Raw genomic sequence first — 20,686 nt, 5'->3', positions numbered from 1 at the left:
ATTGAGCGCCTCGCCGCGGCACGCACCTCCCGCATCCACCGCACCCATGTTTTGTGAAAGGACGGAGACGACGGGGAAGGGGCAGAGTGGGAGTAGACGCGGAGACGACGACTGGATGGGGATGAATCAGCGGGGATGATTCAGCAGGAAAGAGATGGAGTCGCACCCACCTTACCATTTTTATCGAAAGGGAGGGAAGGAACAGTTACTGGCCAATCAGAAAACGGCAGCGTCACAAGACCCATGGCTGTCATCGTGAAGGAGAGAAGGAAGGAGGGAAGGAGGGGCAGCTGTGGGAGGAGACCAGGGGGTACCCACTCAATGGACTCAGTCTAGCCTCGTCTCTTGTGTTCCCTCCCCCACCAAAAAAAGGAAACTCACCAAAGAAAGGCAAGAAATACAGTGAGGTTTTCCCCATCGAGAAAAAAAATGACAAGTGAGAGTAAAGTCAATTCCCATTGCAACATCACGTCGCCCGCCCCGACCGTGCTCCACCACCAAACATCCACACTTCGTCCACAACTGTCGCCCATCCTCGGACCTCACCGGCGCGGGCTCTTTCTCGAGCGCGCGGATATGCCGCTCCTCTGCTCATCCATATCCATTATCATCGATGCCATGTCATCTTTACATACCAGTCCATACCGTGGTACCAACCAGATGCTACACCAAAGTCTGCTGCTGTAGATACAAATCGGTAGGACTGCTCCAGACAGGCCTTCAAGGACCGCCCAGCCCAGCGGCGAGCATGCGAAATAAACGCATCAAGGCGTTGGCGAACTAGGACCAGCTGTCTTCGGCATCAGTGGAAACCCTTTACGGACACGGTGGACGCGCCCATCTTCCAGCCATACCACCACCACGATGTCCCATTATCTATGTGTCGCAGTACAACAATCTCACCAACAGAGATATTCCTCAGGCATTGCTTATCTGGTTAATGTGCCATACTTTCCCCCGAAACCGGCGCCGGCCCCACTGGACGGGCATCCTTCTCACCACCATCTGCACCCGATCGATCTCTGGGACAGTAGCTGAGTTGTCGGTCAGCTGAAGGACCAACAATCTCCATGATAAAGCTGCCTTTGTAGCTGCCAAATTGAAGCGCTGTACTCCTTCGGGCAGGGACCTCTCAATATCTCCAGCCTCCGTGCTCCGCAACTCTTCAGGTCTTCCATATTGACTTTTATCCTGCGACTGTCCAGCAAGCAATGACTTCGCAGTGAGTCCAGCACCGAATCAACACCCGCCCTCGTCATTGTCTTTGGATTTTGGGATAGCAGTCGTACGGATCCCCACCAGCCCATGGTCCCCATTTCCACTTAGCACTCGCATACCTCAAGTAGCTACATCCAACATCCACTTCTATACTCACCTCCGGCACGGAGTAGGGGCAACAAGCACTCACATCATGCACTCGGCGGCATGCAGCAAGGCATAGCCCCAGCCAATGTGACGAGTGGAAGCCGCAGGGGCCGAGGACCACTCGTTGAATTCCATGGCCTCGCTTGGAGCGTTATAGCCCACGCACGCCACCACCGTAGGTCCAGCCAAATCCCTCCTGTGGCTCCTCATCTCTGTCACAATCGCTCTGGATAGGCATCGTCAACCTTCGGCCTTCGGGGACTTCTTCGCCCTGGCCCAGGGAGTGCGACATGGGTATCGAACGATGCAAAACCTCACTGGCCCTTTTCGCAATTCGTGCAGAACGCCCATCGACATCTGAAAGCGCCATGGCACGCATTACAGGATCCTGGGTGGGGAACCGCTTACCAACAGCTCCATCTGGCTGCACTTCAGCCTTCATTGCATCACGAAAACTTTTACTCCACCTCGCCGTCTCCTCCTATCTGTACATATCACCACATGTGTCAAACTATTACTCACAGCTTGCATTCCGGGGAAACATGCGTAAGGTGCCTTCACCCCCTCAGTCTTCGTCTTGACGTCTCAAGCGAGTATTCACTGTATGACACAGTGCATCGATAATCAATCATATTCACTCATCCAACCGCCACCACTGACCGCTATCGTTCGCTCATATCGGTTCGTCGCGGTCAATGAATGCCGGACCACCTTGGCAGAAAACCTGGAAATAGGGGACCCGAACGATATCACCCAACAGTTGACATTCATGGAGCTAAGAGCTGCCGGCGACTCAAGGGGCTGCATCTCGGAGCCAAGCGCCTCCATCGCACATCTACGCCGTGGTGAAAATTTGCGGTTGGTGGCTTGGTTGTGTGCCATCAACCAGGCACACCTCCCGCAAGTACGTCTCACCGCGTCTCGTTATCTTTGAAGTCGCAATCTGAGATGCCCAAAACGTACATCGTTTGCCTCTGATTCGCTGCGCAATCAAACTGGCCCCTGCCACCCTCAGCTAGTCGCCCCAAAGATGCTAAATTTGCCCCTGCTCCTAGCGTCCCGACAAGGATCTCATGGTAGCCCGGCCGTCACTGAAGCAATCCACGAACAAAGCACGCAAGCTCTTCGTGCTATTGTATAAGCCACACCTACCGCGAGCCGAGACGGCGGGGCACGCTTGTACCCTAGACCGGCTCGCAGTACACGGGGATCAGCGGTTCCGTGGTCGTCTATCAATGAGCCGGCCGGAGACCTGGACGGGCCGGAGTCGACGGCTCAAGACAGAGTGCGGCAGCCCTCCAAGCGCTCGATTCTCGAGTTTGCCTTGCCATGGAAATCATTCGGTCTGATGTGGAGCTTGCGCGGTTCACCAAATCTGCATGGCCAACTACAATGACGAGACCTATTAGCTCCTGCTGGTTGACGGAAGGGATTGCGTCAAAAACAATGGGCATGTTAAACCTTAGCCCCAGGTCACACATCTGTCACATCGAATGGTCTGATGTCGATTACGAGGAGACTGATGGTCAACCTGCGCCCTTGGCTCATGATAAAGGATAAGGGACCCTTGGACCAGGTTCCGAGAGCGGACCCGAGGCAGAGCGTGAACCGCCAACCTCACCCCGGGTATCAGGCAATGGGATGAGGGCGAGTTCCATGTCACAAAGGTGTCTCTGCCACATTTGAGATGGCGGCTGGCGCACAACCACCGCACGCAGCCTAGTTGCCAACTCCGCAACAAGTCCCCTAATCCCAAGGGACCCTACCGACCTTCATGTGCAGAGGACCCTGAAGTCTACCTGCAGTGGCTACCTTCTTGGCAAAGATTGACGTAGAAACGGAGTCAACGGCTTTGAATACGAGTTGTTCCAGTGAACCCTACCGCAGTGAGGGCAACTCGCTTGCGACCGCGGCAAAGTTATCTCCATCATCGCCATTACTATGACTATGCGTAGGAGCACAAGCATACACTAACGTAGCCGACATAATCGACCCACGCTTGATAACAACTAATCGATCATGATCCGTTTGATTGAATGGAGGTGCAAAGCCGCAACATTGCATCAGGAAAACGCAATCTGGCCTTGAACTCTGTCTTTGCACATGCTTGAGGCGCATTCCAGGGAGTCGCCGGCTCTGAGCGGTGGTCTGATGGTTGACCAGGATCATCATATCATCCAATGTTGATTTCTTACAGCTTTGGAGCACCGGGGATTTTTTGCCTGACACTTAGTGGGCCCGGTCACTATCAATTTCATGCTGTGGTCCTGGCAAGGCTCCTGATTCGTCGCTCCATTTCGTTGGGGACGGGTTGATGGCCTCAAATGGAATGAACTCAAGCTCGGCATCAATTCTCAAGACAGACGAGGGACGATGTTCGAACTATGCCGCGTACCACCATGGATTCTTTGTTTCCACGCGGCAGCGTCTACGGTGGCGTTTTCTTCACTGGACAACAGCCATCTCCTGGTGTTTCGCAGACACTACTGCACACAAGGTTCCAGGGATCCAGGAGAGTCAGACGCCCCCTTGTCGCAGACCTGACTGTTGCGACCAGTCCCCCACGTCCAAGTCATAGTCGAGCTTGCCGAACTATCAGATCATCGATCCAGATCTCGAGTCAACGCATCGGCAACTGTCGAGAGAAGATCAAGTCCTACGTGGAGGTCGCAGCCCAGGCCTAGGGACACGGTATTGTCGGGTTCCGCCCTGTGATCGACGTTGAAGACTGGAGACGGAAGATCCTCTCGTGATGGATGACAGTCTCCGGCGGCAGTGAGCGCCAGACATGCTCGATGGAATAGGTGAAGGTTAGGATGAGCTCCAGACAGCGCGAACACAGTGCGGCCGCCCAGGTGTGGCGACCGTGCCATTAGAATGGCGAAAGCACTGTAGCTGCGCCTCCCTGAGTTGCTAGGAATGCGCGAGTGTTTCCTGCAAGTCACTGCTCAAGCAGAGGAATGGCCATCGCACTAACTCGTACCCTCGATAGTCAACTGAGAGAGGCACCAAGTCGAAGCCATCTTCTTCAACCTGTCGGGTCAGCTTTGCGTCACATCGAACGGACGAGATCATCGATCGAAAGTCAAGGGGCGGTGTGAGGCTGGCAAGCGTCTTCCATGGCCAAGCATCCCATCCCGCGAGCGAGTCGAGACTCGACTGAGCCTCAATTAAAGTTTGTGCCTTCACCCCCACTCGGCGACGTGGTGGAGGTAGAAGGCGGAAGACAGCACTCGACGACAAAACCAGGGCACGGCTTCCGAGTCACTCCCGGCGCGCGTCAGCTTCCGGACCATCCGTGCCAGGCGACGTTCACGGGAGCAAAGTACGGACTGACCTGGGGCAGGCTTTGTCCTTGCAACCGCGAGGATCTGGTAGGCCAGCCTCTACCTGATTTTGACCAATCACATCTACAGCACTACATGGATCTTCGCTAAGAGACTGCCCGTGCTATGTACGCGATTGGATGGATTTGGGTTATCAGCACTGTCTATGTATCTTTGGCGGAGAGCAAGTGTAAATCTATCTAGACCACTTTCTACAGCTCAACAGCCCTATCAAAATCGCGAGATAACTGATACTCTCTGTCGACATTATCAGGAGGACCGGAAAGCCATGAAACCTTGACTTTGTGTCTACGCTGGCAAAGAGAAACGACCCAAAAGGGATGAGGATCGAATCAACCAGCCCCCATCCTTTTGTCCAACAAGTCGCCTTACCCTCGCAATCCGTCACTGGTTTTCCTAGAGCATGTTAGCCTATGGTGTACCTCGATCTCAATTGGCCAATCAGGCCATTGTTCGACACCATTCAGCTCCGGGCTCGGCTCTTATTTGACGTGTCGCAGGTGCAGGCGTCGGATGCGAACACACTATACTCCGTACCAAAGGTTTCCTTGATTGTCCTCAAAACCTCCGGGGGAAAAGGAATTATGCCAGAGCGGTGTGTCTCCGGGAAACCTAACCCGCCGTGCCCGCCTAGGAATCATTCCTTCATATTCACTGTGCATCATGCGCCATCATCTGGCTGTAACTTGAGGTCTCAGCCTCCTGCGCTAGAACCCGGGTCTGATCCGACTGCCTACCTAGTCACCCCGCAAGATCCGAACCAAAGCTAGAATGACCCAACCCCATAATTGTCAGACTCAATGGCTTGCAGTAATCCCACGTCCCAATTCGGATGGCACGGTTGTTTGTGGGGGATAATCCAAAAGTCCTGCAAGAAAGCTCACGAGATCAATGTCGACTGCACCGGTTTTATACCACGCCCGACGCAATTTGAACGAAATCCAAACAAACCATGACGCAACGAAGAGGCAGCTGACAATGTGACGCCGGATTTTCACTATCAAGATCAAGCCCTATTACGACTTGCGATCCTCTGAAGGCGTGGAGATCATGATTGCAGACGTGTCGTTTCGTCTTCGTCTTCGTCTCATGGCAGGGACACATGGCAGTTCACTCTGTTCATCGTCAGGCACAGAACCCAGGCTTGGCCTCTTTGGTATACGCTCCTCCCGTGCCATGCAACGGCTGAAGGAGGCACCAACCCGCGTGGGTCGTGAGTAGTGGTTCCCCGCGAGCATCCGGATGATGCCAGGTGACTGGGACGGATCGACAAGCAGAGGTGGCATGCTACTCTAGAATTGAATCCGGTATTTTGGCCTCCAAGCGCGATGATTGGGCTCGATATGCCACTTTAAGCCCCCTTCAACGAGACATGAGGAGGTTAAACCCTGATTCTCTCCCGAGGCACGGCGCATAGGTCTTGGAGACAACAGCTTCATCCGCTCTCAGATACGACAACGGGGGCCAAGGCGTTTCTCGACCGATGACGAGCTCCACTGATCTGCACGAGGTCTGCCAGAGTGAGCCAGGGTGCTGCCAACTTTCGCACGCGAGGGCTGCAGCAGTGTGGCACCCATCAGACAAAAAAAAAAGCCCCTGGGATGTTGTATTTGCATGCACGGTACTGCTTTGATAAGGCCTCTCAGTGGCCCTCGCTTCAGCGGCCAGGGCCAGGAAAGGCCACCGATGAAGAAAGGAATTTGATGAGACTGGGGGAATGGGACTTTCCTCTTGTTCGACAACACAACATGAAGGCGCGAGCAAGGATCCGATTGGCAAATTTGGCCCCCATCTCCGGTGTCAGCCCCAGAACCTCATTCCATCCGTGCCGGTGAGACGAGGGGGATGGATGGTGTACACGTACACGTCTGCTTACCGATGAAGCAGGTTCACAAGCAATGAAGGCGCACAAGTTGTTTCTTGTAAGTCTTGGACGCCATCATCATCGTCATCACCATGATCATCTGACCCAGCGTTGCCTTGGAAGGAGCCCAAAGAGTACAGCTTGTCGACCGACGATGGGCTGTTGATGCTGGAGAGCATTGAAGCCAATGGGGCCCCTCCTCTCGATGCCCTTCTTCCGGTATTCCGTGGTTTTCTCAGACGAGGCAAGAAAAATACGTCCGAGACTCGACGCCCTTTGGCTTCGGTACACGGAGAGTCGACAGAGTGCGGAGGAGACAAAAATCATGGCTGCGGTTGGTTGCTATGAGGAGGATTTGCTCCGGAAACAGCCAACCTCAAGTTAGCATGACATGGTAGCAAGGCAATAACGGCAATGGAAAAGTCAGCATGGGCGGCCCATGGTGCGATCTTCACGTACCATTGGACATTCTCCCGGCTCGGTTGATTCACAGCACTACGCCCGGCTTCATCTCATCTCATCGCTCCCGAGTTGCAACTCCAAGGTGCCACCAAACTTGCCTCAAACATGAGAGACTGTGGACACCGAATGGAGTGTATCCACCAAAGAAGCTCAGTCTGTTCTCCTCTCAACTGAGATATATCCAGAAGTTCAAATCCTCAGTGGGGAGGGCTCTGGACAGGGAGACACGAACATGGGCATAGAGGCAGGCCGCCAATATCCTTACTGCACGAAATCTCTTCACTGTGTCCAGTCTACATGGGTTGCGCGTGTCTACGTGTCCTGCAGAGGCTAAATGACGTAGTGACCCGTTTCACGGCCCTCAGCCGTCATCGGCCATTAACTTGCACGATCGAACCTTTCTCTCATGAACTAGGCGCCCGGGGCTCTTAGCGGTACGCAGGGCTTAAAGTGGTCGACAAAAGCCCCCTAACCAACCCCCACAGCGCCGGGCTCTTTGCTCCAAACACGCTGCTAGCTCCGTACCGTTGCCGCCTCAGGCGGTACGGGCCCAGCTGCTACAGGGAAGACGAAGGAGACTACGGTGACCAAATGAGGACTACGGGGGGCAGCAGGCGTCTTTTCCGTGCGCTAAGAGCGTCCGCCAGAGCCCGCAGTTTCAGCAGCAGCCTCCACTTTCGTCCAAGGCATGGCGAGAGATCCCAATTCAGTTGTTGCTGACGAGACCATTGCTAGATATGCTCCCCGTCTTCCAGCGAGTCGTTTTGCCTGTGAAACGGGACGGAGGACAACCCGTCACCGGCGTACGGTGGAATCAGGTCCTCTCCCGGACGCCATCACTCTTATATTGTCCACTATCACAGCCATGAAGCGACATTGACGACAGAGACGGAGAGGCTGCGGTACCATCTCAATACCGGAGCTTTTCAAAGAGAGATCACCGATGACGATGGAGTTGCTGTACTATGTGGTGCCCACTCCAGAAGGACTCGACATGGGTGGCTCACAGACTCCAGAGTGTCCCCCATGGAACCCCATCGCTCAGTGGCCCCTCTAGGATGAATCTAGACCACCAATGGAACTGCTCAAGGCATTTCTCTCAGTCTCGAGCCTCCTCCGCGCTTGGGCTTTGGAAATTGCATCTGGAAATGGCATGGCCATATCGACCAAACACGAGAGGCAATCGACAAAGCCGTGCGAGTGGACGCACCCCGGTCATCTCACCCCTCCCCTGGGCGTCTTGAATATGCAGTATGCTCTTGGAAAATGGAGTCAAATTGTTTGGACAACTAGCACACAAAGCACAATATTTACAACCATGCGTGTTGGAAAGGGCCTTTTCTCACGCTGAGTCCCGTTCTGACCGCCACTTCACCGAGACTTGTAAAAGGCTACCGAGACATTCACCATGTACACACCGCACAACGCCATCGCAATCACGCTAGGCAAACCACTAGTTCACTCCATCTCGTACAACGGCAGTTGGGCACTCAAGGCTGTTGATGACTTTCTTGATCTTGGTCAGTTCCTTGCAGCCAAGATCGCCATGCAATCTGAAAACGGTTCATGCTTCTTTGAGAAGACAGGACGCGTACCTCGCCCGGAGAATCACTCCCAATCGGCAGGCCTCCTCGGGACATTTCGCTTGTGGTTCCATGCAGCGGCTCTGCCTTGGTTTGGGACTTTGGCCACTTTCATCCCGGCGGGTGGACAGGCGTCGCGTCTCACCAAATGCTCTCCCGCACTCCAGTCGTCTGCCCATCTATCGGGGACCTCGAGCTTAGGATGGGAGCGCCACTCTCTAAAGCCTCAACATTTTAAAGGTGGCTGACCCTGGAGGTCTCGAGCCACGCATAACTGCGCCCCATATACACTTGATGTCGCCCCAGCCAAACAGACAGGTGGTTTTTGGGGGTTAGGGCAGCCATCACAATCCCATCACCTACCTTACCGCCTTAGCAGGAGTAGGAGGCTCGCCACTGGCGGCTGCTATGGCTGATATCTCTGTGGGTGTTTCTGGATTCGACTTCACTAATATCCCTCAGTAGCATGGCCGACGTCCCGTTATCCAGTGGAACATTTTGCGTGCGCAAGCTACTAGAGCTCGGGCTTAGCACATTGATGCTGATATTGAACAAACTCTCGATCAAAGAGCGGTGAGATTCATCTGGTCTTTCAAAGATGCGAAGTCTCCAAAGCGATGAATGCGGTTGGCCGATCCCTTCGCCCTAGACGCTATTGGTCTACAGATTTACAAGATAGAGTTTCGTCAATTTGCCGGTGCCATACTGGAACCGCGGCCCACTTCCCACCGCGCGGACGTCGCCGTATTGATCTGGGATGAGGCTCTTTATCAACTCTGGCTGACCTAGCCATAAGCATCTTCACCATGCCGTAGAACACGCGAGGGCGTCTGCCGCACGGGAAGTCTCCTGCCGTGCACGCCGAAGTGAAGATATACGCTTCCGGAGCATTCATTCCAAGCTTTCTCAACGGTCCGAAGATGGTATTTACAATTTGCCATGCAGGCCACGGATACCTGGACGAGGCTTCAAACCTGACGGGCTCTATGCAAAATTTGGTACCAGGAAGCCGGCGATGCGCATGAGCTGCTGATTCTCGGACAGCAAACGAGGAAATTCGCAAGATGTGACAGGTCTCGTGATCTCTCGGACCTGCAACTCTCGGGTTCAACACATCAGGCGGTTGTTGACATTCGACTAGTCCACAGCAACGGCTTGAACTCTTCAATTCCGACATCTGGGTCATTCAAATATGTGCGATTTGTGTGGACTAATATTGTGAAACGGTCTGTCATTGCAACATAATGAGAATTTACCTAGGTATCCTCCTCGAAAGCGGCACCGATGCCCTGGCCGTCCGGTGGTTTGGGACTCCGGAACACAGCATCTACGGGAAGCCTTTTTGATTTGCCAGTAAGAGAAGGACGCTTTCCATCTGACACAATACTCACAATATAGAGAGGATTAACTGATCGACTGCTGGTATCACCCCAAGGCAGTAACACGGAAGCTTCGATTTGGGCCCTACTCGACTCCCTCAGTAGCCGCATAGCATTGCGTTCCACTCCCACATCGTCATAGGATACTCCTTCAACTCAGAGAATACGATGTCCTTCCTTTGCACGACTGGCATCCTTTACTTCCGGTAGAGGTTCTCGACAGAGTACTCGGAAGGACTCATTCCATTGCTCTGACGGAGTGTTGCACAACATTAGCCAACACACGATTCTCTAGTTTTGCTTAGACGTTCACCGGAAAGGTTACACAACAGGAAACGAATCTAGAAATATGATTTATAGCATTGGCCTTCACTGGCCGTTCGTCGTGGTTGCAACTCCCTAATATCGTACCAATGGCAAGGGACCTAGCCAACCCCGCATTCTCGAAGTTCAGTGAGTTACTTGCTGCTGATCTCACGCCCATAGCATGCAGTCAGCCTCAAGGACTCTGGTGGCATCAATGGGACTGTCGTCGGATGACTTGATGAAGTGCCGTTGCAAAAGACCTTGCCGGCGATGCAATAACAGGTTTGAACCGCCCAAGGACATCTCATCAGGACTAGACATTGGCTGACTGGGCGTAGAATACCAGCGATGTTACATCATGATGGATCTCTTCACTGGGCACGATGGCCGACAGACTACGCCTGAAGGTCATGACACGGCGGTTTGCTACGACTCTTCGTGGTGAGCATCCTACCAACCGGATGAGGCAATGCCATGCCCGTTGATGAGACGATGTATAGAGGCAACATCCTTGTCCAGCCAACCAGCGCCTCACATCGTTACCCCACAAACCTAGACCGCGACGACGACATGAAGGCTCCGGTGCCATGCCATGTCGGCCTTGCATGTCCACGGCACCCCGTGGCACAGAGCAACGAGGAGACCGTTTCAGCATCGTCCCTAGTCCCCAGGTCTACCTTGGAGAAAGCGGGGAGGCGGTCGAGGCGCTAAGACGACCTTTGATCTCACGGACGTTTATCAGCACTATACCACGTTGGACAATGGTTCCAAGCCCTCCTCCTGCTTTGGGCGTTGACTGACGCCCGCAGTCCGATGTTCTTTGAATTGTCCGAGGCGTTTGTGCGGAGTTGTTGCTTGTTCGACGTGGTGGCGGGATTGTCAGCCGGAGCGGTCGGCTGGGTTCACCGCTGTTGTCATGGCGTTTGGGTTCACCCCGGAGCGGCGCCGGTTGGAGAACAGGGGCAATTCAGAAGACGGCGATTCTGATGTGGCCCCATTTGGGGCCTCCTGGAAGCCAACAAGGGCATGCATTTTGTCCGTATTGGGGGGAGGAGTGCGTGTTTCGTCGCCGAACTCTCGACGGGCACACGGCACACGGTGTTGGGTGAATGGATTGAACTTGTCCACCGTCAAAACTGATCTGCGAGTTCGGGCCAGCTGCCTGAGTTCAATTTCCAGGGTCTTCTCCTTGTCCAGCATTGACTTTTTACCCTCGGAGGCTGGGAACCTGGGGTAGTCTGGGGAAACTGATCTTCAGCTACGGACGAGAGGTGGGCTGTACGGCTTACAGCCAATGGCGAGGAGTGCTTGCGGATTCCGTGTCTAGCTGTGCTTAGCTTGGTACTAGGTTTCGTTCCATGTCTCCCATTTCAAGTCCTTCCGCGGGAAAAGCCAGACAAGCGGAGCAGTCCGGTCTGGTTCCAGCGGCTGCTTGAGGTGAGGCTGGCAAACGCTTTCCTGACAGCACGACAGGCATCCACACCAGATATCTACCTCAGTGAGTCGTAGTATGCGAGGACCGGCAGCAGCGGGGGAGTTGCGATATCTCCTTGTTTGAAGCACGGAGTCGGGGATCATCAACCGCACCTGCGAGCTCTCTTAATAAGACCCGCGGAAATTCTTGGACCTGATCTGAAGCTGTCTGCAAGCAACAATGCAGCTGGATGGGGAGACATTCCTTGGCCACCCTCCACATTGGAAACACCACTGCGAGCTTGAGGGTATAGATACGATTCAGTCTCCAAGTCGACCCCGCATTTGTCGCCTTGTGGGCAGTTTTGGCAGCAGCAGCTTGAGCCTCGAGCTCTGAGATGACAGGCATGTAATCATGTACCGATTCTATGTCCACGGCCGCAGCCAGAGTCGCGGGAAAGGGGCCGCGCCGTCAGCACACCAACCCGACTCCGGTCGAACCCAGCGGCTCTTTTCTTAGCACCCGCTCCATGGACGGTGTGATTAGGCCTTACCTACCCCTCTCTCGGACATGGCGTGCTTGTTCTTGATGGTTTGATGTTCTGCCTGGCGTCCTGCCTGGTAGTAATAGCAATTACCTATGGTAGGTATTGCTCGGTTGGGAAGGACGTCGAGGGTAGAGGATTATGCAAGGATTGCCAATCCGGTGCTCCCGCGTCGATAGCGTCCCGAACGCAGCGACGGGTCTGTGGTCTGGGACAAGAGCAGTGAGCACACCATCCCCCTTGATGTGCATGCGGTGGGGTCTCATCGCCCGTTGCTACCCTGTGTTTTACCTGCCGTATCTGCGATGACAAAGCAGGTGTGGGTTTGGGAGAACACTGCTTAGCAGAGCATAGCAGAGCAGAGTATCAATAGGGAGATTCTCAGATATGTGAGACATATAAATTGGATAAGCGTTGGGAGGAGGCAGTCAGCACGACATGGGGAGCTATCTGCATGCGGAGGGCATTAGATGGTGGAGAAGACGTCGTTTGCTTCCTCACTGCTGCAGCTGCTGCGCGGGGAGTGACAGAGGGACAGCAGGAGGGAAAGGGGTCTAGTTACAGTCGTCATCAACACGCGACCGACGGGAGATGGGTGAGGAGTAGGGCGAGACAAGCACGAGACATGCTTGATGCGGCGAGACATGATGTGTTGGATGAGGGCGGGATCTTCAGCAGTCTGTGGCGCTGATGTGGACGCGGGGAAAGTTTTTGTGGGAATAGGTTTCCTTGGCCTCTCTCTCTCTCTCTCTCTCACACACACACACACACACACTCTGTGCAGATATCGTTTGATGGTCTAGACCGATGGGCACTGGGGAATAAGATGGTTGAAGGCGGTATGAGGTGAGGGATGTCAGTTGTCAACGGGCTTGGTGGTTGTGGATTCATGGAGCTGGTAGGTGATGACGGGGTGAGGAAGTGGAGGCACGACGAGTATGCGTGGCATGTGGTTTGGAGCTACAACGTGCTGTCACTTCCACGAGGTCGGCGGCTTTGGGAGCTGAACGATGCATCGGTGCTGTTGGTTGACGCACGACGGCTTCCACGGCTGTCGGTGGAACCACGCGCGCGGCAGACATCGTGGGAACCCCCGGGGTCTTTCGGCGTGTGGATTCGGAGAGGAGGAGTGAACTCGGCGGGTATAACGGATCCATCGGGGGGTCGCCGATGGGTACACTCGAGGATATGGTGCCGGAGTCGCACTCGCACCGTTTGATGGCGCACCAATGTACAGCGTTGTACATGACGTCCCTTGGTGCCGGGGGCTGAGTGTCAGGCCAGTATTGAGGGGACGGCAACTGTAGACGGACTTTCTATTCATGGAACCTGGATTTACTTCCGGGAACATGAGAGTTGTGGTGACACGACAGCACGGATGGGGGGATGAAAGTTGAGTGAGCAGTCTACCCCGATGCCGGGGGCGGAAGGCTTGCAAGTGGAATGGTGGTTCAAGTAGTATTTATTTCGTAAGCGACTGAGGCTGCCATTCCCCGGCGCCATGTAGGACCCTGAACCCGGCCGGGAAGGCCTATTTTTTGCCTGGAGTTTTGCATGTTTTGTGTCTAGCTGTCCTAGTAATATTGACGTTGAAATTTGAAATGTACTGCACGGTCGTTGAGGGGATAACGTTTTCTCCTTCTTTTGGAGGGCCCGGGACGAATTGGATTTTCTGGGGGGACACGACATTACTTTATTCACATGGCGGCGGGATTTGATGACTGGATTTTTGCACGTTGAAGTTGACGCCACCACCCTCCCTCCTCCCTCCAGCTGCACCTCCGCCTCCGAGATGCAGAGTCAAAGTCTGACATGTGTTTTCTCGTGCCCGAGGATGGCCCGGGCCCCGGGGGGGGGGGATGGTGGCAGCAATATGACAAGCCTTTGGAGTGATAGAGGGAAAAAGGAAAAAAAGGCAGAAGAAAGGATTGTTACTAAAAGTCTCTGTATCTGATTCGGAATAAGCTTTTGCGGGGGGGTTTACGTTGAGTCGTCGACCGTGCCCAAGTTTGGGTTGGTGTTGATAAGTTTGATTTGGCTTATACTTTTTACGGCTGACTTGGCCTTTTTCCCACAAGATTTTGCGGGGAAATCGTTGAAAGTCCTCGTTACTTTTCAAGGTTATGCGTAGGATTTCCCGGGGTACACCCTCATCGAAAGGGAGCCGTCGAGCCCGAGTCGGACACGGACGAGGATAGGCGAGTGCTGGATCCCCGGGGGACCGTTCATTGCCAACCCGCCCCCGGTCGCCCATCACTAGTGAGTTCTTGTCACGGCGGATTTTGGGGAGACGAGAATTGGATCTGTTGGGCAAGGGGGGGAAAAACGAAAAAAAAGTCTGGCATGTGTGCGAGGGGTTTGGGGTTTGGCGCACCGGAGATATTGCCTACTCTCGTCTGACTGTTTGTCAAAACCGCGCAGTGGCGATGGGATGCTGGTGGAGACTGGACGTTCTTCATTTTCATGACTGTACGTTTGATGATGGGAGGGGAGGGAGGTGGGCGGGGATGTGTCGGGGCTTTCTTGACGAGGGGAGTTTTTGGACAGTCTCGGCGGTTTTTTCTCTCTTTTGATGGTGGAGATAGTCCTCTATTCGAAGTTCAAGACGAGCGGGTTGTGGTTGCGCGAATGTATGGATGAGGCGCAGGTAGGTCGTTGGGGAGGTGGAGGGGAGGGAGGGAGGGAGGGGAGATTAGACCAGGTCTCGAACTCGACTGGATGGATATTCGGCAATTGGGGGGGGGGGGTATCAATGCTTCACTTTGTACGACTTGGTGGTGTTTTCGATGACTGATGGGTTGCGGTTCGCGGACGCCACGGCGTAACGTTCGCCACGGGTGGAGAACGAGAGAAAGAGACCATTTATTGCAACACCACCAACAGCATTGTGTGTTTCTTGCAGTGGTCTACTTTGGATATTGGGCCCATTAAAGGTACGAGTAGTGGATTGGGTGTTGCGATGACTGTGTTGGTATGGAGAGGAGGGGGCTGCTTTGTAATTGTGAGGCCATTCGATTCTTGTCTTTTGTGAGATGTGAGGGCGATGATGGGTGAGAGAGGCTGTGGATGGGAACATTTCGGCGAGAATTCTTCGGGCATCAGATCACACATGGCATCGTTCATTCTTTCTTGTGGGAGAGTAAGCAATTCTGCTCCAGACGATCATGGAGAGAAGAGGCGGGCAGAGATCCAATGGCAACACATGTGGCTTTTGATGAATGTGTTGATGTGAGATCATAGGGGTCCTGGGGAGATCGTCGTCGATGGGTATCTACGGTCTTGTTTTTTTCTTTCTTTCATATGTGTGTGTGTGAGTACCGCTGGATGGAAGGGCTGCGCTACGTGTATGCGAAGATGCAAATCGGGTCGTTGGGGCTGGATGCTTGGATACAATACGTTGACTACGTTCAGGCGAGGCGACGATTTCCCCGCCGGGGGGGAAGAAGTAATTAGCTATGGCGGCAGCGATGCAACGTTGTGAGAGCTACCTGAGCTAGGCTGCTGCTAGAACCCTTTGTGTGTCTGAACATCAGGCTTTTTTTTTTAAAAATTCTTTTTTAATTTTTCAGGGTCCGACGATCATTGAAGATTGTGACATTGGGGTTGGACGGCGACGGGCGCGGACGAAACGGGGCGAGACGCGGGGAGGTGTTGTGGTGGTGGTGTTGGTGGTGGCTGGGTGGAGACTGACGAAGTTGGAGGGGATTCCGGGTTTGTAGAGAGGCATTTCTTGTCGTGTAGCAGCCTACAGAGATAGGAGTTATGGGATGGATGCGGGAGGGTTCTCTTTGGGATGTTGGTGGTGGTGTAGGAAGTGGTGATAGCGGACGCGGACGAGCGCCGGATGGCGATGATGGTGGTGGTGGTGGCGTGCGTGTGGAACATTCGCATTTGTTAGTTCTCGATGGGCGACCAGACTTGTCAGTCGTTGCAAATCTTTGCCCTTTTTTTCCTTTCTCCCCCCCACCCCTTTTGCCATCTCGTCTGTACGTAGTATGCGACTCCCGGACATCTGTATTCGTGGGCTTGAGCCACATAGATGTAGGACACTGGGGTGTGCTGGTTGGGGCCGGAGCCTCCAAAGGGCCTTGCGTCTTCCGACATGCAGTATGCGGAATGCGGTCTAGGTGTGTATGCGAATGTGTGAGAATGCGCGTCTCCTGGTGTCTGCAATCCCGAGGAGGAGGTGGTGGCATGGCATGCAACCGGGTTCCGATGATGAGACGCTGTTATCAGAGAGGGAGGGGTCTGGACCTTGCTCTGGTCTCCAGGGACCAACCCATTCTCTGTAAAGTATCCGTACCGATACTGTTCCTGTCTGATACTGGCAACTGCAAGTACCCTTGTTTACGAATACTGCGTGTGTGTGCGTCTGGTGCGTTTGCTTGCCCACGATGCTGCATGCCTTGCCATGCTGCTCGCCGTTCTCTATCCGTGGTGCATAGTATTATGGCCGTCGGGAGGCCTTGGACTAGACATGGATCAAAGGTGTGATGCGGATGCGGTCAAGGGGTGCGGGCATACCTCAGATCCAGAGAGCCCCTAGACGGCATCAAATCGAGAGGGATGTGCGGTGAGGTGAGCCTGAAAACCCCGTCAAGAATGTTCCTCCTACTTCTTCTTGCACCCTCCCCCTCCAATATCAAAGGGAACCTTGAAGATAGTTGAGGTTCTTTCCAACTCTCCAGGATGGTGATATCGACTCGTAAGCACGGTAGCTTTTGCATGCCTGCCGCGCCTAGAACTGGACCCCCTGCCCGCCCCAGTGCCTCGAGGAGAGTAGGGGGATTGTCGTGTTTGGTCTTGTTTGCTTTGCCTTCCTTGGGGCAAGTCTGTGCGGGCAGTCCGGTCGGGGTCGGGGTGAGAGTGGTGCAACACCCGGCACGTAGAAAGTTTATTCTTGTTGGGGGAACCTAAGGCGCTTGGGAGGAGAACACACAGAGAGAGGTGTGTCTAGGTAGCTGGTTGTCATGAAGATTCTCTCCGCTACGAAACTACCTAGGCAGAGCGAGGTGCCAAGATGGGCTGACCGTTGGGTGGTTTGGGTTGTGTTTGCAGTGTCCGTGCCAGACGTGGGGTTGTCTATAGCAGCCACCGCCCTCTCTTCGAGGTCGATCAGTCAGTCAGCGTGAACTTCTGCTGTCGGTGTGCTCCTAGTCATCGTTGCTGTATCCCCGAATATATCCCTTATTTTCTCCCATCGCAACGCGAAACAGTATAAAATCGTACGCTATGACTATGCCCCGATGAAGATAGCGCCGGCTTCGGAGGCTGGCAAGGCTGGCATGGGAAGTAGGCTTATTTATTGTTTTGTTTTATCCGTCTCTCTGCTAGGTACTACTTCTTCCCAGGCTCGAGAGCTACCCTGGCAAGCCTGGCCGATGGCGCCCGCGACGGTGTGTTGGACAGCGCTGCTAGGGCGGCCGGTGGGCGCTGTCGCCGGCTGGTTTCGTCCAACTTGAGGCTTTTCTTCTCCTTTTTGGCTCTGCTGGCGGTCCGGCCGCGGCGTTGCTGCTGGAGCTATGTACTACCTAGTGCTCTGGACTGACTGGCCGGCATGGCTGGCAAGAAGGGGTTGGACGGGCGGGTTTCTGGCTGGCAAGGCTGGACACGCCAGAAATACACTTAACATAAATAGGAACAGAGGCGTTCGTCTAGAAGGTGAGAAGCGTATGGGCGTGGGCGGAGGGCGTAGCAGAGAGGGGGATCTTGCTACGTTAGGGATTTCCTAAGAGTTCTTTTCTTTGCGCGGCGATGGTGCTAAGATCGTTATCTGGGCAGGCGACGAACGTGGCTAGCGGGGGGAAGGTGGAGTTGACAAGAGGGAGATGGAGAATGGGGAATGGGATGTCATCGTCGTCGCGGTGGAGAGCCTCATGATGTGACGAGCAGGGCAAGGGGGTCTAGCTGAGCCGTTTCTTGCGCGCCTTGCAGTTTGGCTCATGCCTGGTCGCCTTCACGATGCTTGGTTTGGTGTTGTTACAGGTCCAAAGCGGGCACTAGGGCGTAGAGGGCCTGGCCATTGGCCGTAGGATGGGGGGGCTTCCTATGGAGACGACCAGTTCGCAGGTCGTTGAAGCATGTATTGACGTGTGAAATCCTCCGAAGCACATCACATAGACCAGGGGTCGCGGGGATCCAGGCCACTTGCGGTATGGCAACGGGGTGAGGGACCCAACAATAGTCATATTACGATGCTGATGACAACGGCGATGGGACAAGGCCCGCCAGCGGCAACGGGAACGGGATGACATGAGATGGGTGGTGAGTTGAGTGGTGAATTGACCAATCCTTGGCATGCAAGACCACCCCTTTAAGACTTGAAAGCCGATGTTCGGGATTATTCAGGTCCAACGGCAGGGAAGACGTAAGAGAGAGCATTTCAGCGAGGCACATTATGGTGAGACAATATCGGACAGTTGGGACTGCGGGTTGATGTCGACCCCTGCCAATTACTTGCAGAGATTTTTCGCCTCTGGTGTTGAGGGGCGCAGGCGTGTGAATGACGAATGAGCCATTGCGCTGTACTTTTTTGGGATATGCGAACACGAGAGCAACTGAGAGTTCAAGTCTGTCTGTTCTGTGGGTTCGCAGAGTTGAGCGATTGGGCGTCAGAAGTTACAGTTGCACCAGGAGGAAAGGTCACAAAAGAGGGGTTCAAGTCTTTGATGATGGGGTTTGAGTTGTGTGAGCGGGCATCGGATTTTGATAGACGTCGAGTTGCTACTTCTGTGTATTGGCGTGAGGATATTCAGAGTCGATGGCAACGGAAATTGTCGTTGCCGGCAGCGGAGTCCTCCGCATGCCCGACGACACCGGAGAGACCTGCCGCCTCGAGCAAAGAAAAGTCCAGCTAGACAAACATTGGCTGGAAGCTTGCCTTCCTTCGTAAGCTTTGCAAGCAGCGGGAGCTGTCCTGTTGGATGCGCCTATTCTGACAACCAAAATCGACACTGTCGATCCCTGAGCGGGTGGTGCTGCGCTCGAGTTACCCGGGGATCAGACGGAATGTCTCTTGGCCAAGAGCTACCCGGGCCGGTGAGCGTTGGTAGTTCTTCTGTCGGGGGGAGGTGAGTGAGGTGAGGAGGGGGGTGAAGGATTCGATGGGCCACGCTCTAGACCGCCCCGGGCCTGCGACTGTCAAGATGCGAGGATGCTCTTCTCTTTCCCCTTCGAGGCTCACTTGCAGATGTCGACTCACACTTCGTGAGGCCCAGCGGGCGGGTCCCCCATCGCCTGGGGACGTGGGCTGCTGGCTTAAGCGCGGAGACGAGGATGACTGGGGTGCTGGATGAGCGGCACACGCAGCCAACGTTGACGCTTTTTTTCTTTTCTGCTCAGGTCTTTTTGATGCTTCGGATACGCTCAACAAGCTGCACGTACGAATAAAGGGCAGATTACTCTGCTGATTTCATGTGGATTGCATGGTTTGCAGGAGGTCTAAGGGAAGTGGGCGAATGGACATGTCGCCGTCCTCCCCATCCTTTTCCACCCCCTCCCCCCCTCCCCCCGGCGTCCGCCGCGTCGCTGAGAACAGCGGTAGCTGCTGCTTTTGCCAGCTCTGCCTCAATAAGCCGGCATCGGATTTATAAGATTTTGAGGGTGAGACGCAAAAGAAAAGCCACTCTGCTTATCGGTGCACTGGAGATTCATGTCTCTGATGAACCCAGCCCCAGCCGCCGTTTTGTGGTGTGTTCCCCAGAGATTTGGACTCGGCTGATCGAGGATAACAACCCGAACCCAACCCCCGCAAGACCCAATTCTTTTGTCACTGCTTGGAGGTATCCGTAATTGGTAAGGGTTTTTCACTCTGCTGCTGCTCAGATCATGTTGAGGCTAAACGAGGGGAACGGACTGGGCCATCACTTAAGGAATCATTCATCATGTCAAGACCGATGTGGATGGCGCACAACAGAACCACCGGGCGTTCAAAAACATCTCTCCAAGCTCTCCAAGCAACCGACGCCGCGCACGTCTGCCACCCTAGTTTGCCTCTGCCTTGGAACCAGAGATGCCAACCTCGCCTCTGTGGATTCTATGCATACGTGTAAACGCATAGGTTGTGTGGGTGTTACGTTATTGTTGGGAAGGTGGGAAGCTGGAGGCGTCCGTTGCCAACGCTGGTGGAGATGAAGAGCGGCACAGACTGACCTGCTACGCAGAAGAAGCTTCAGTGAGCTTCAGTGCGTTTGCATGGGTGACTTGGCGAAAACGAGGTCAGCTACTTTGGGTTTATGCGGTGTTGGCAGGGTCGCTAGCTGCTGTAGGGGTTGGTTTGGATGGGTCTTGCTAGTCTCTACGTCCCCGACCACCTTGTTCTTCCACCCCCCCTTTTCTCTCGTGCGTGTGGCTCTCGCTCGGCCGGGTGGCGGCAAGGTTCGCGCGAGGCTGTGCGCGTCTTCTTCTGCCCTCACCGTCCTTG

At 54.4% G+C, this 20,686-nt stretch overlaps 5 protein-coding genes across 5 annotated transcripts; 3 read left to right on the top strand and 2 right to left on the bottom strand.

The window, feature by feature from the left end:
- Positions 1–1,516: 1,516 nt before the first annotated feature.
- CORC01_06328 (uncharacterized protein) lies at positions 1,517–2,330 on the bottom strand (the record flags this gene model as incomplete). Its single annotated transcript, XM_022617969.1, has 3 exons — positions 1,517–1,846; positions 2,026–2,200; positions 2,281–2,330. The coding sequence occupies 3 exons, from the start codon at positions 2,328–2,330 to the stop codon at positions 1,517–1,519; spliced, it is 555 nt and encodes a 184-aa protein (XP_022475482.1).
- A 3,983-nt stretch (positions 2,331–6,313) lies between these two features.
- Positions 6,314–6,547, top strand: CORC01_06327 (uncharacterized protein; the record flags this gene model as incomplete). Its single annotated transcript, XM_022617968.1, has 1 exon — positions 6,314–6,547. The coding sequence occupies one exon, from the start codon at positions 6,314–6,316 to the stop codon at positions 6,545–6,547; it is 234 nt and encodes a 77-aa protein (XP_022475481.1).
- A 4,346-nt stretch (positions 6,548–10,893) lies between these two features.
- CORC01_06326 (uncharacterized protein) lies at positions 10,894–11,106 on the top strand (the record flags this gene model as incomplete). Its single annotated transcript, XM_022617967.1, has 1 exon — positions 10,894–11,106. The coding sequence occupies one exon, from the start codon at positions 10,894–10,896 to the stop codon at positions 11,104–11,106; it is 213 nt and encodes a 70-aa protein (XP_022475480.1).
- A 79-nt stretch (positions 11,107–11,185) lies between these two features.
- On the bottom strand, positions 11,186–11,506 carry CORC01_06325 (uncharacterized protein; the record flags this gene model as incomplete). Its single annotated transcript, XM_022617966.1, has 1 exon — positions 11,186–11,506. The coding sequence occupies one exon, from the start codon at positions 11,504–11,506 to the stop codon at positions 11,186–11,188; it is 321 nt and encodes a 106-aa protein (XP_022475479.1).
- Positions 11,507–19,367: 7,861 nt separating this feature from the next.
- On the top strand, positions 19,368–19,559 carry CORC01_06324 (uncharacterized protein; the record flags this gene model as incomplete). Its single annotated transcript, XM_022617965.1, has 1 exon — positions 19,368–19,559. The coding sequence occupies one exon, from the start codon at positions 19,368–19,370 to the stop codon at positions 19,557–19,559; it is 192 nt and encodes a 63-aa protein (XP_022475478.1).
- Between the last annotated feature and the right edge of the window lie 1,127 nt (positions 19,560–20,686).

The sequence above is a fragment of the Colletotrichum orchidophilum genome (genome assembly GCF_001831195.1).
Source record: "Colletotrichum orchidophilum strain IMI 309357 chromosome Unknown Scaffold_47.1, whole genome shotgun sequence".
NCBI lineage: Eukaryota > Fungi > Ascomycota > Sordariomycetes > Glomerellales > Glomerellaceae > Colletotrichum > Colletotrichum orchidophilum.
This window is presented reverse-complemented; position numbering and strand designations above follow the sequence as displayed.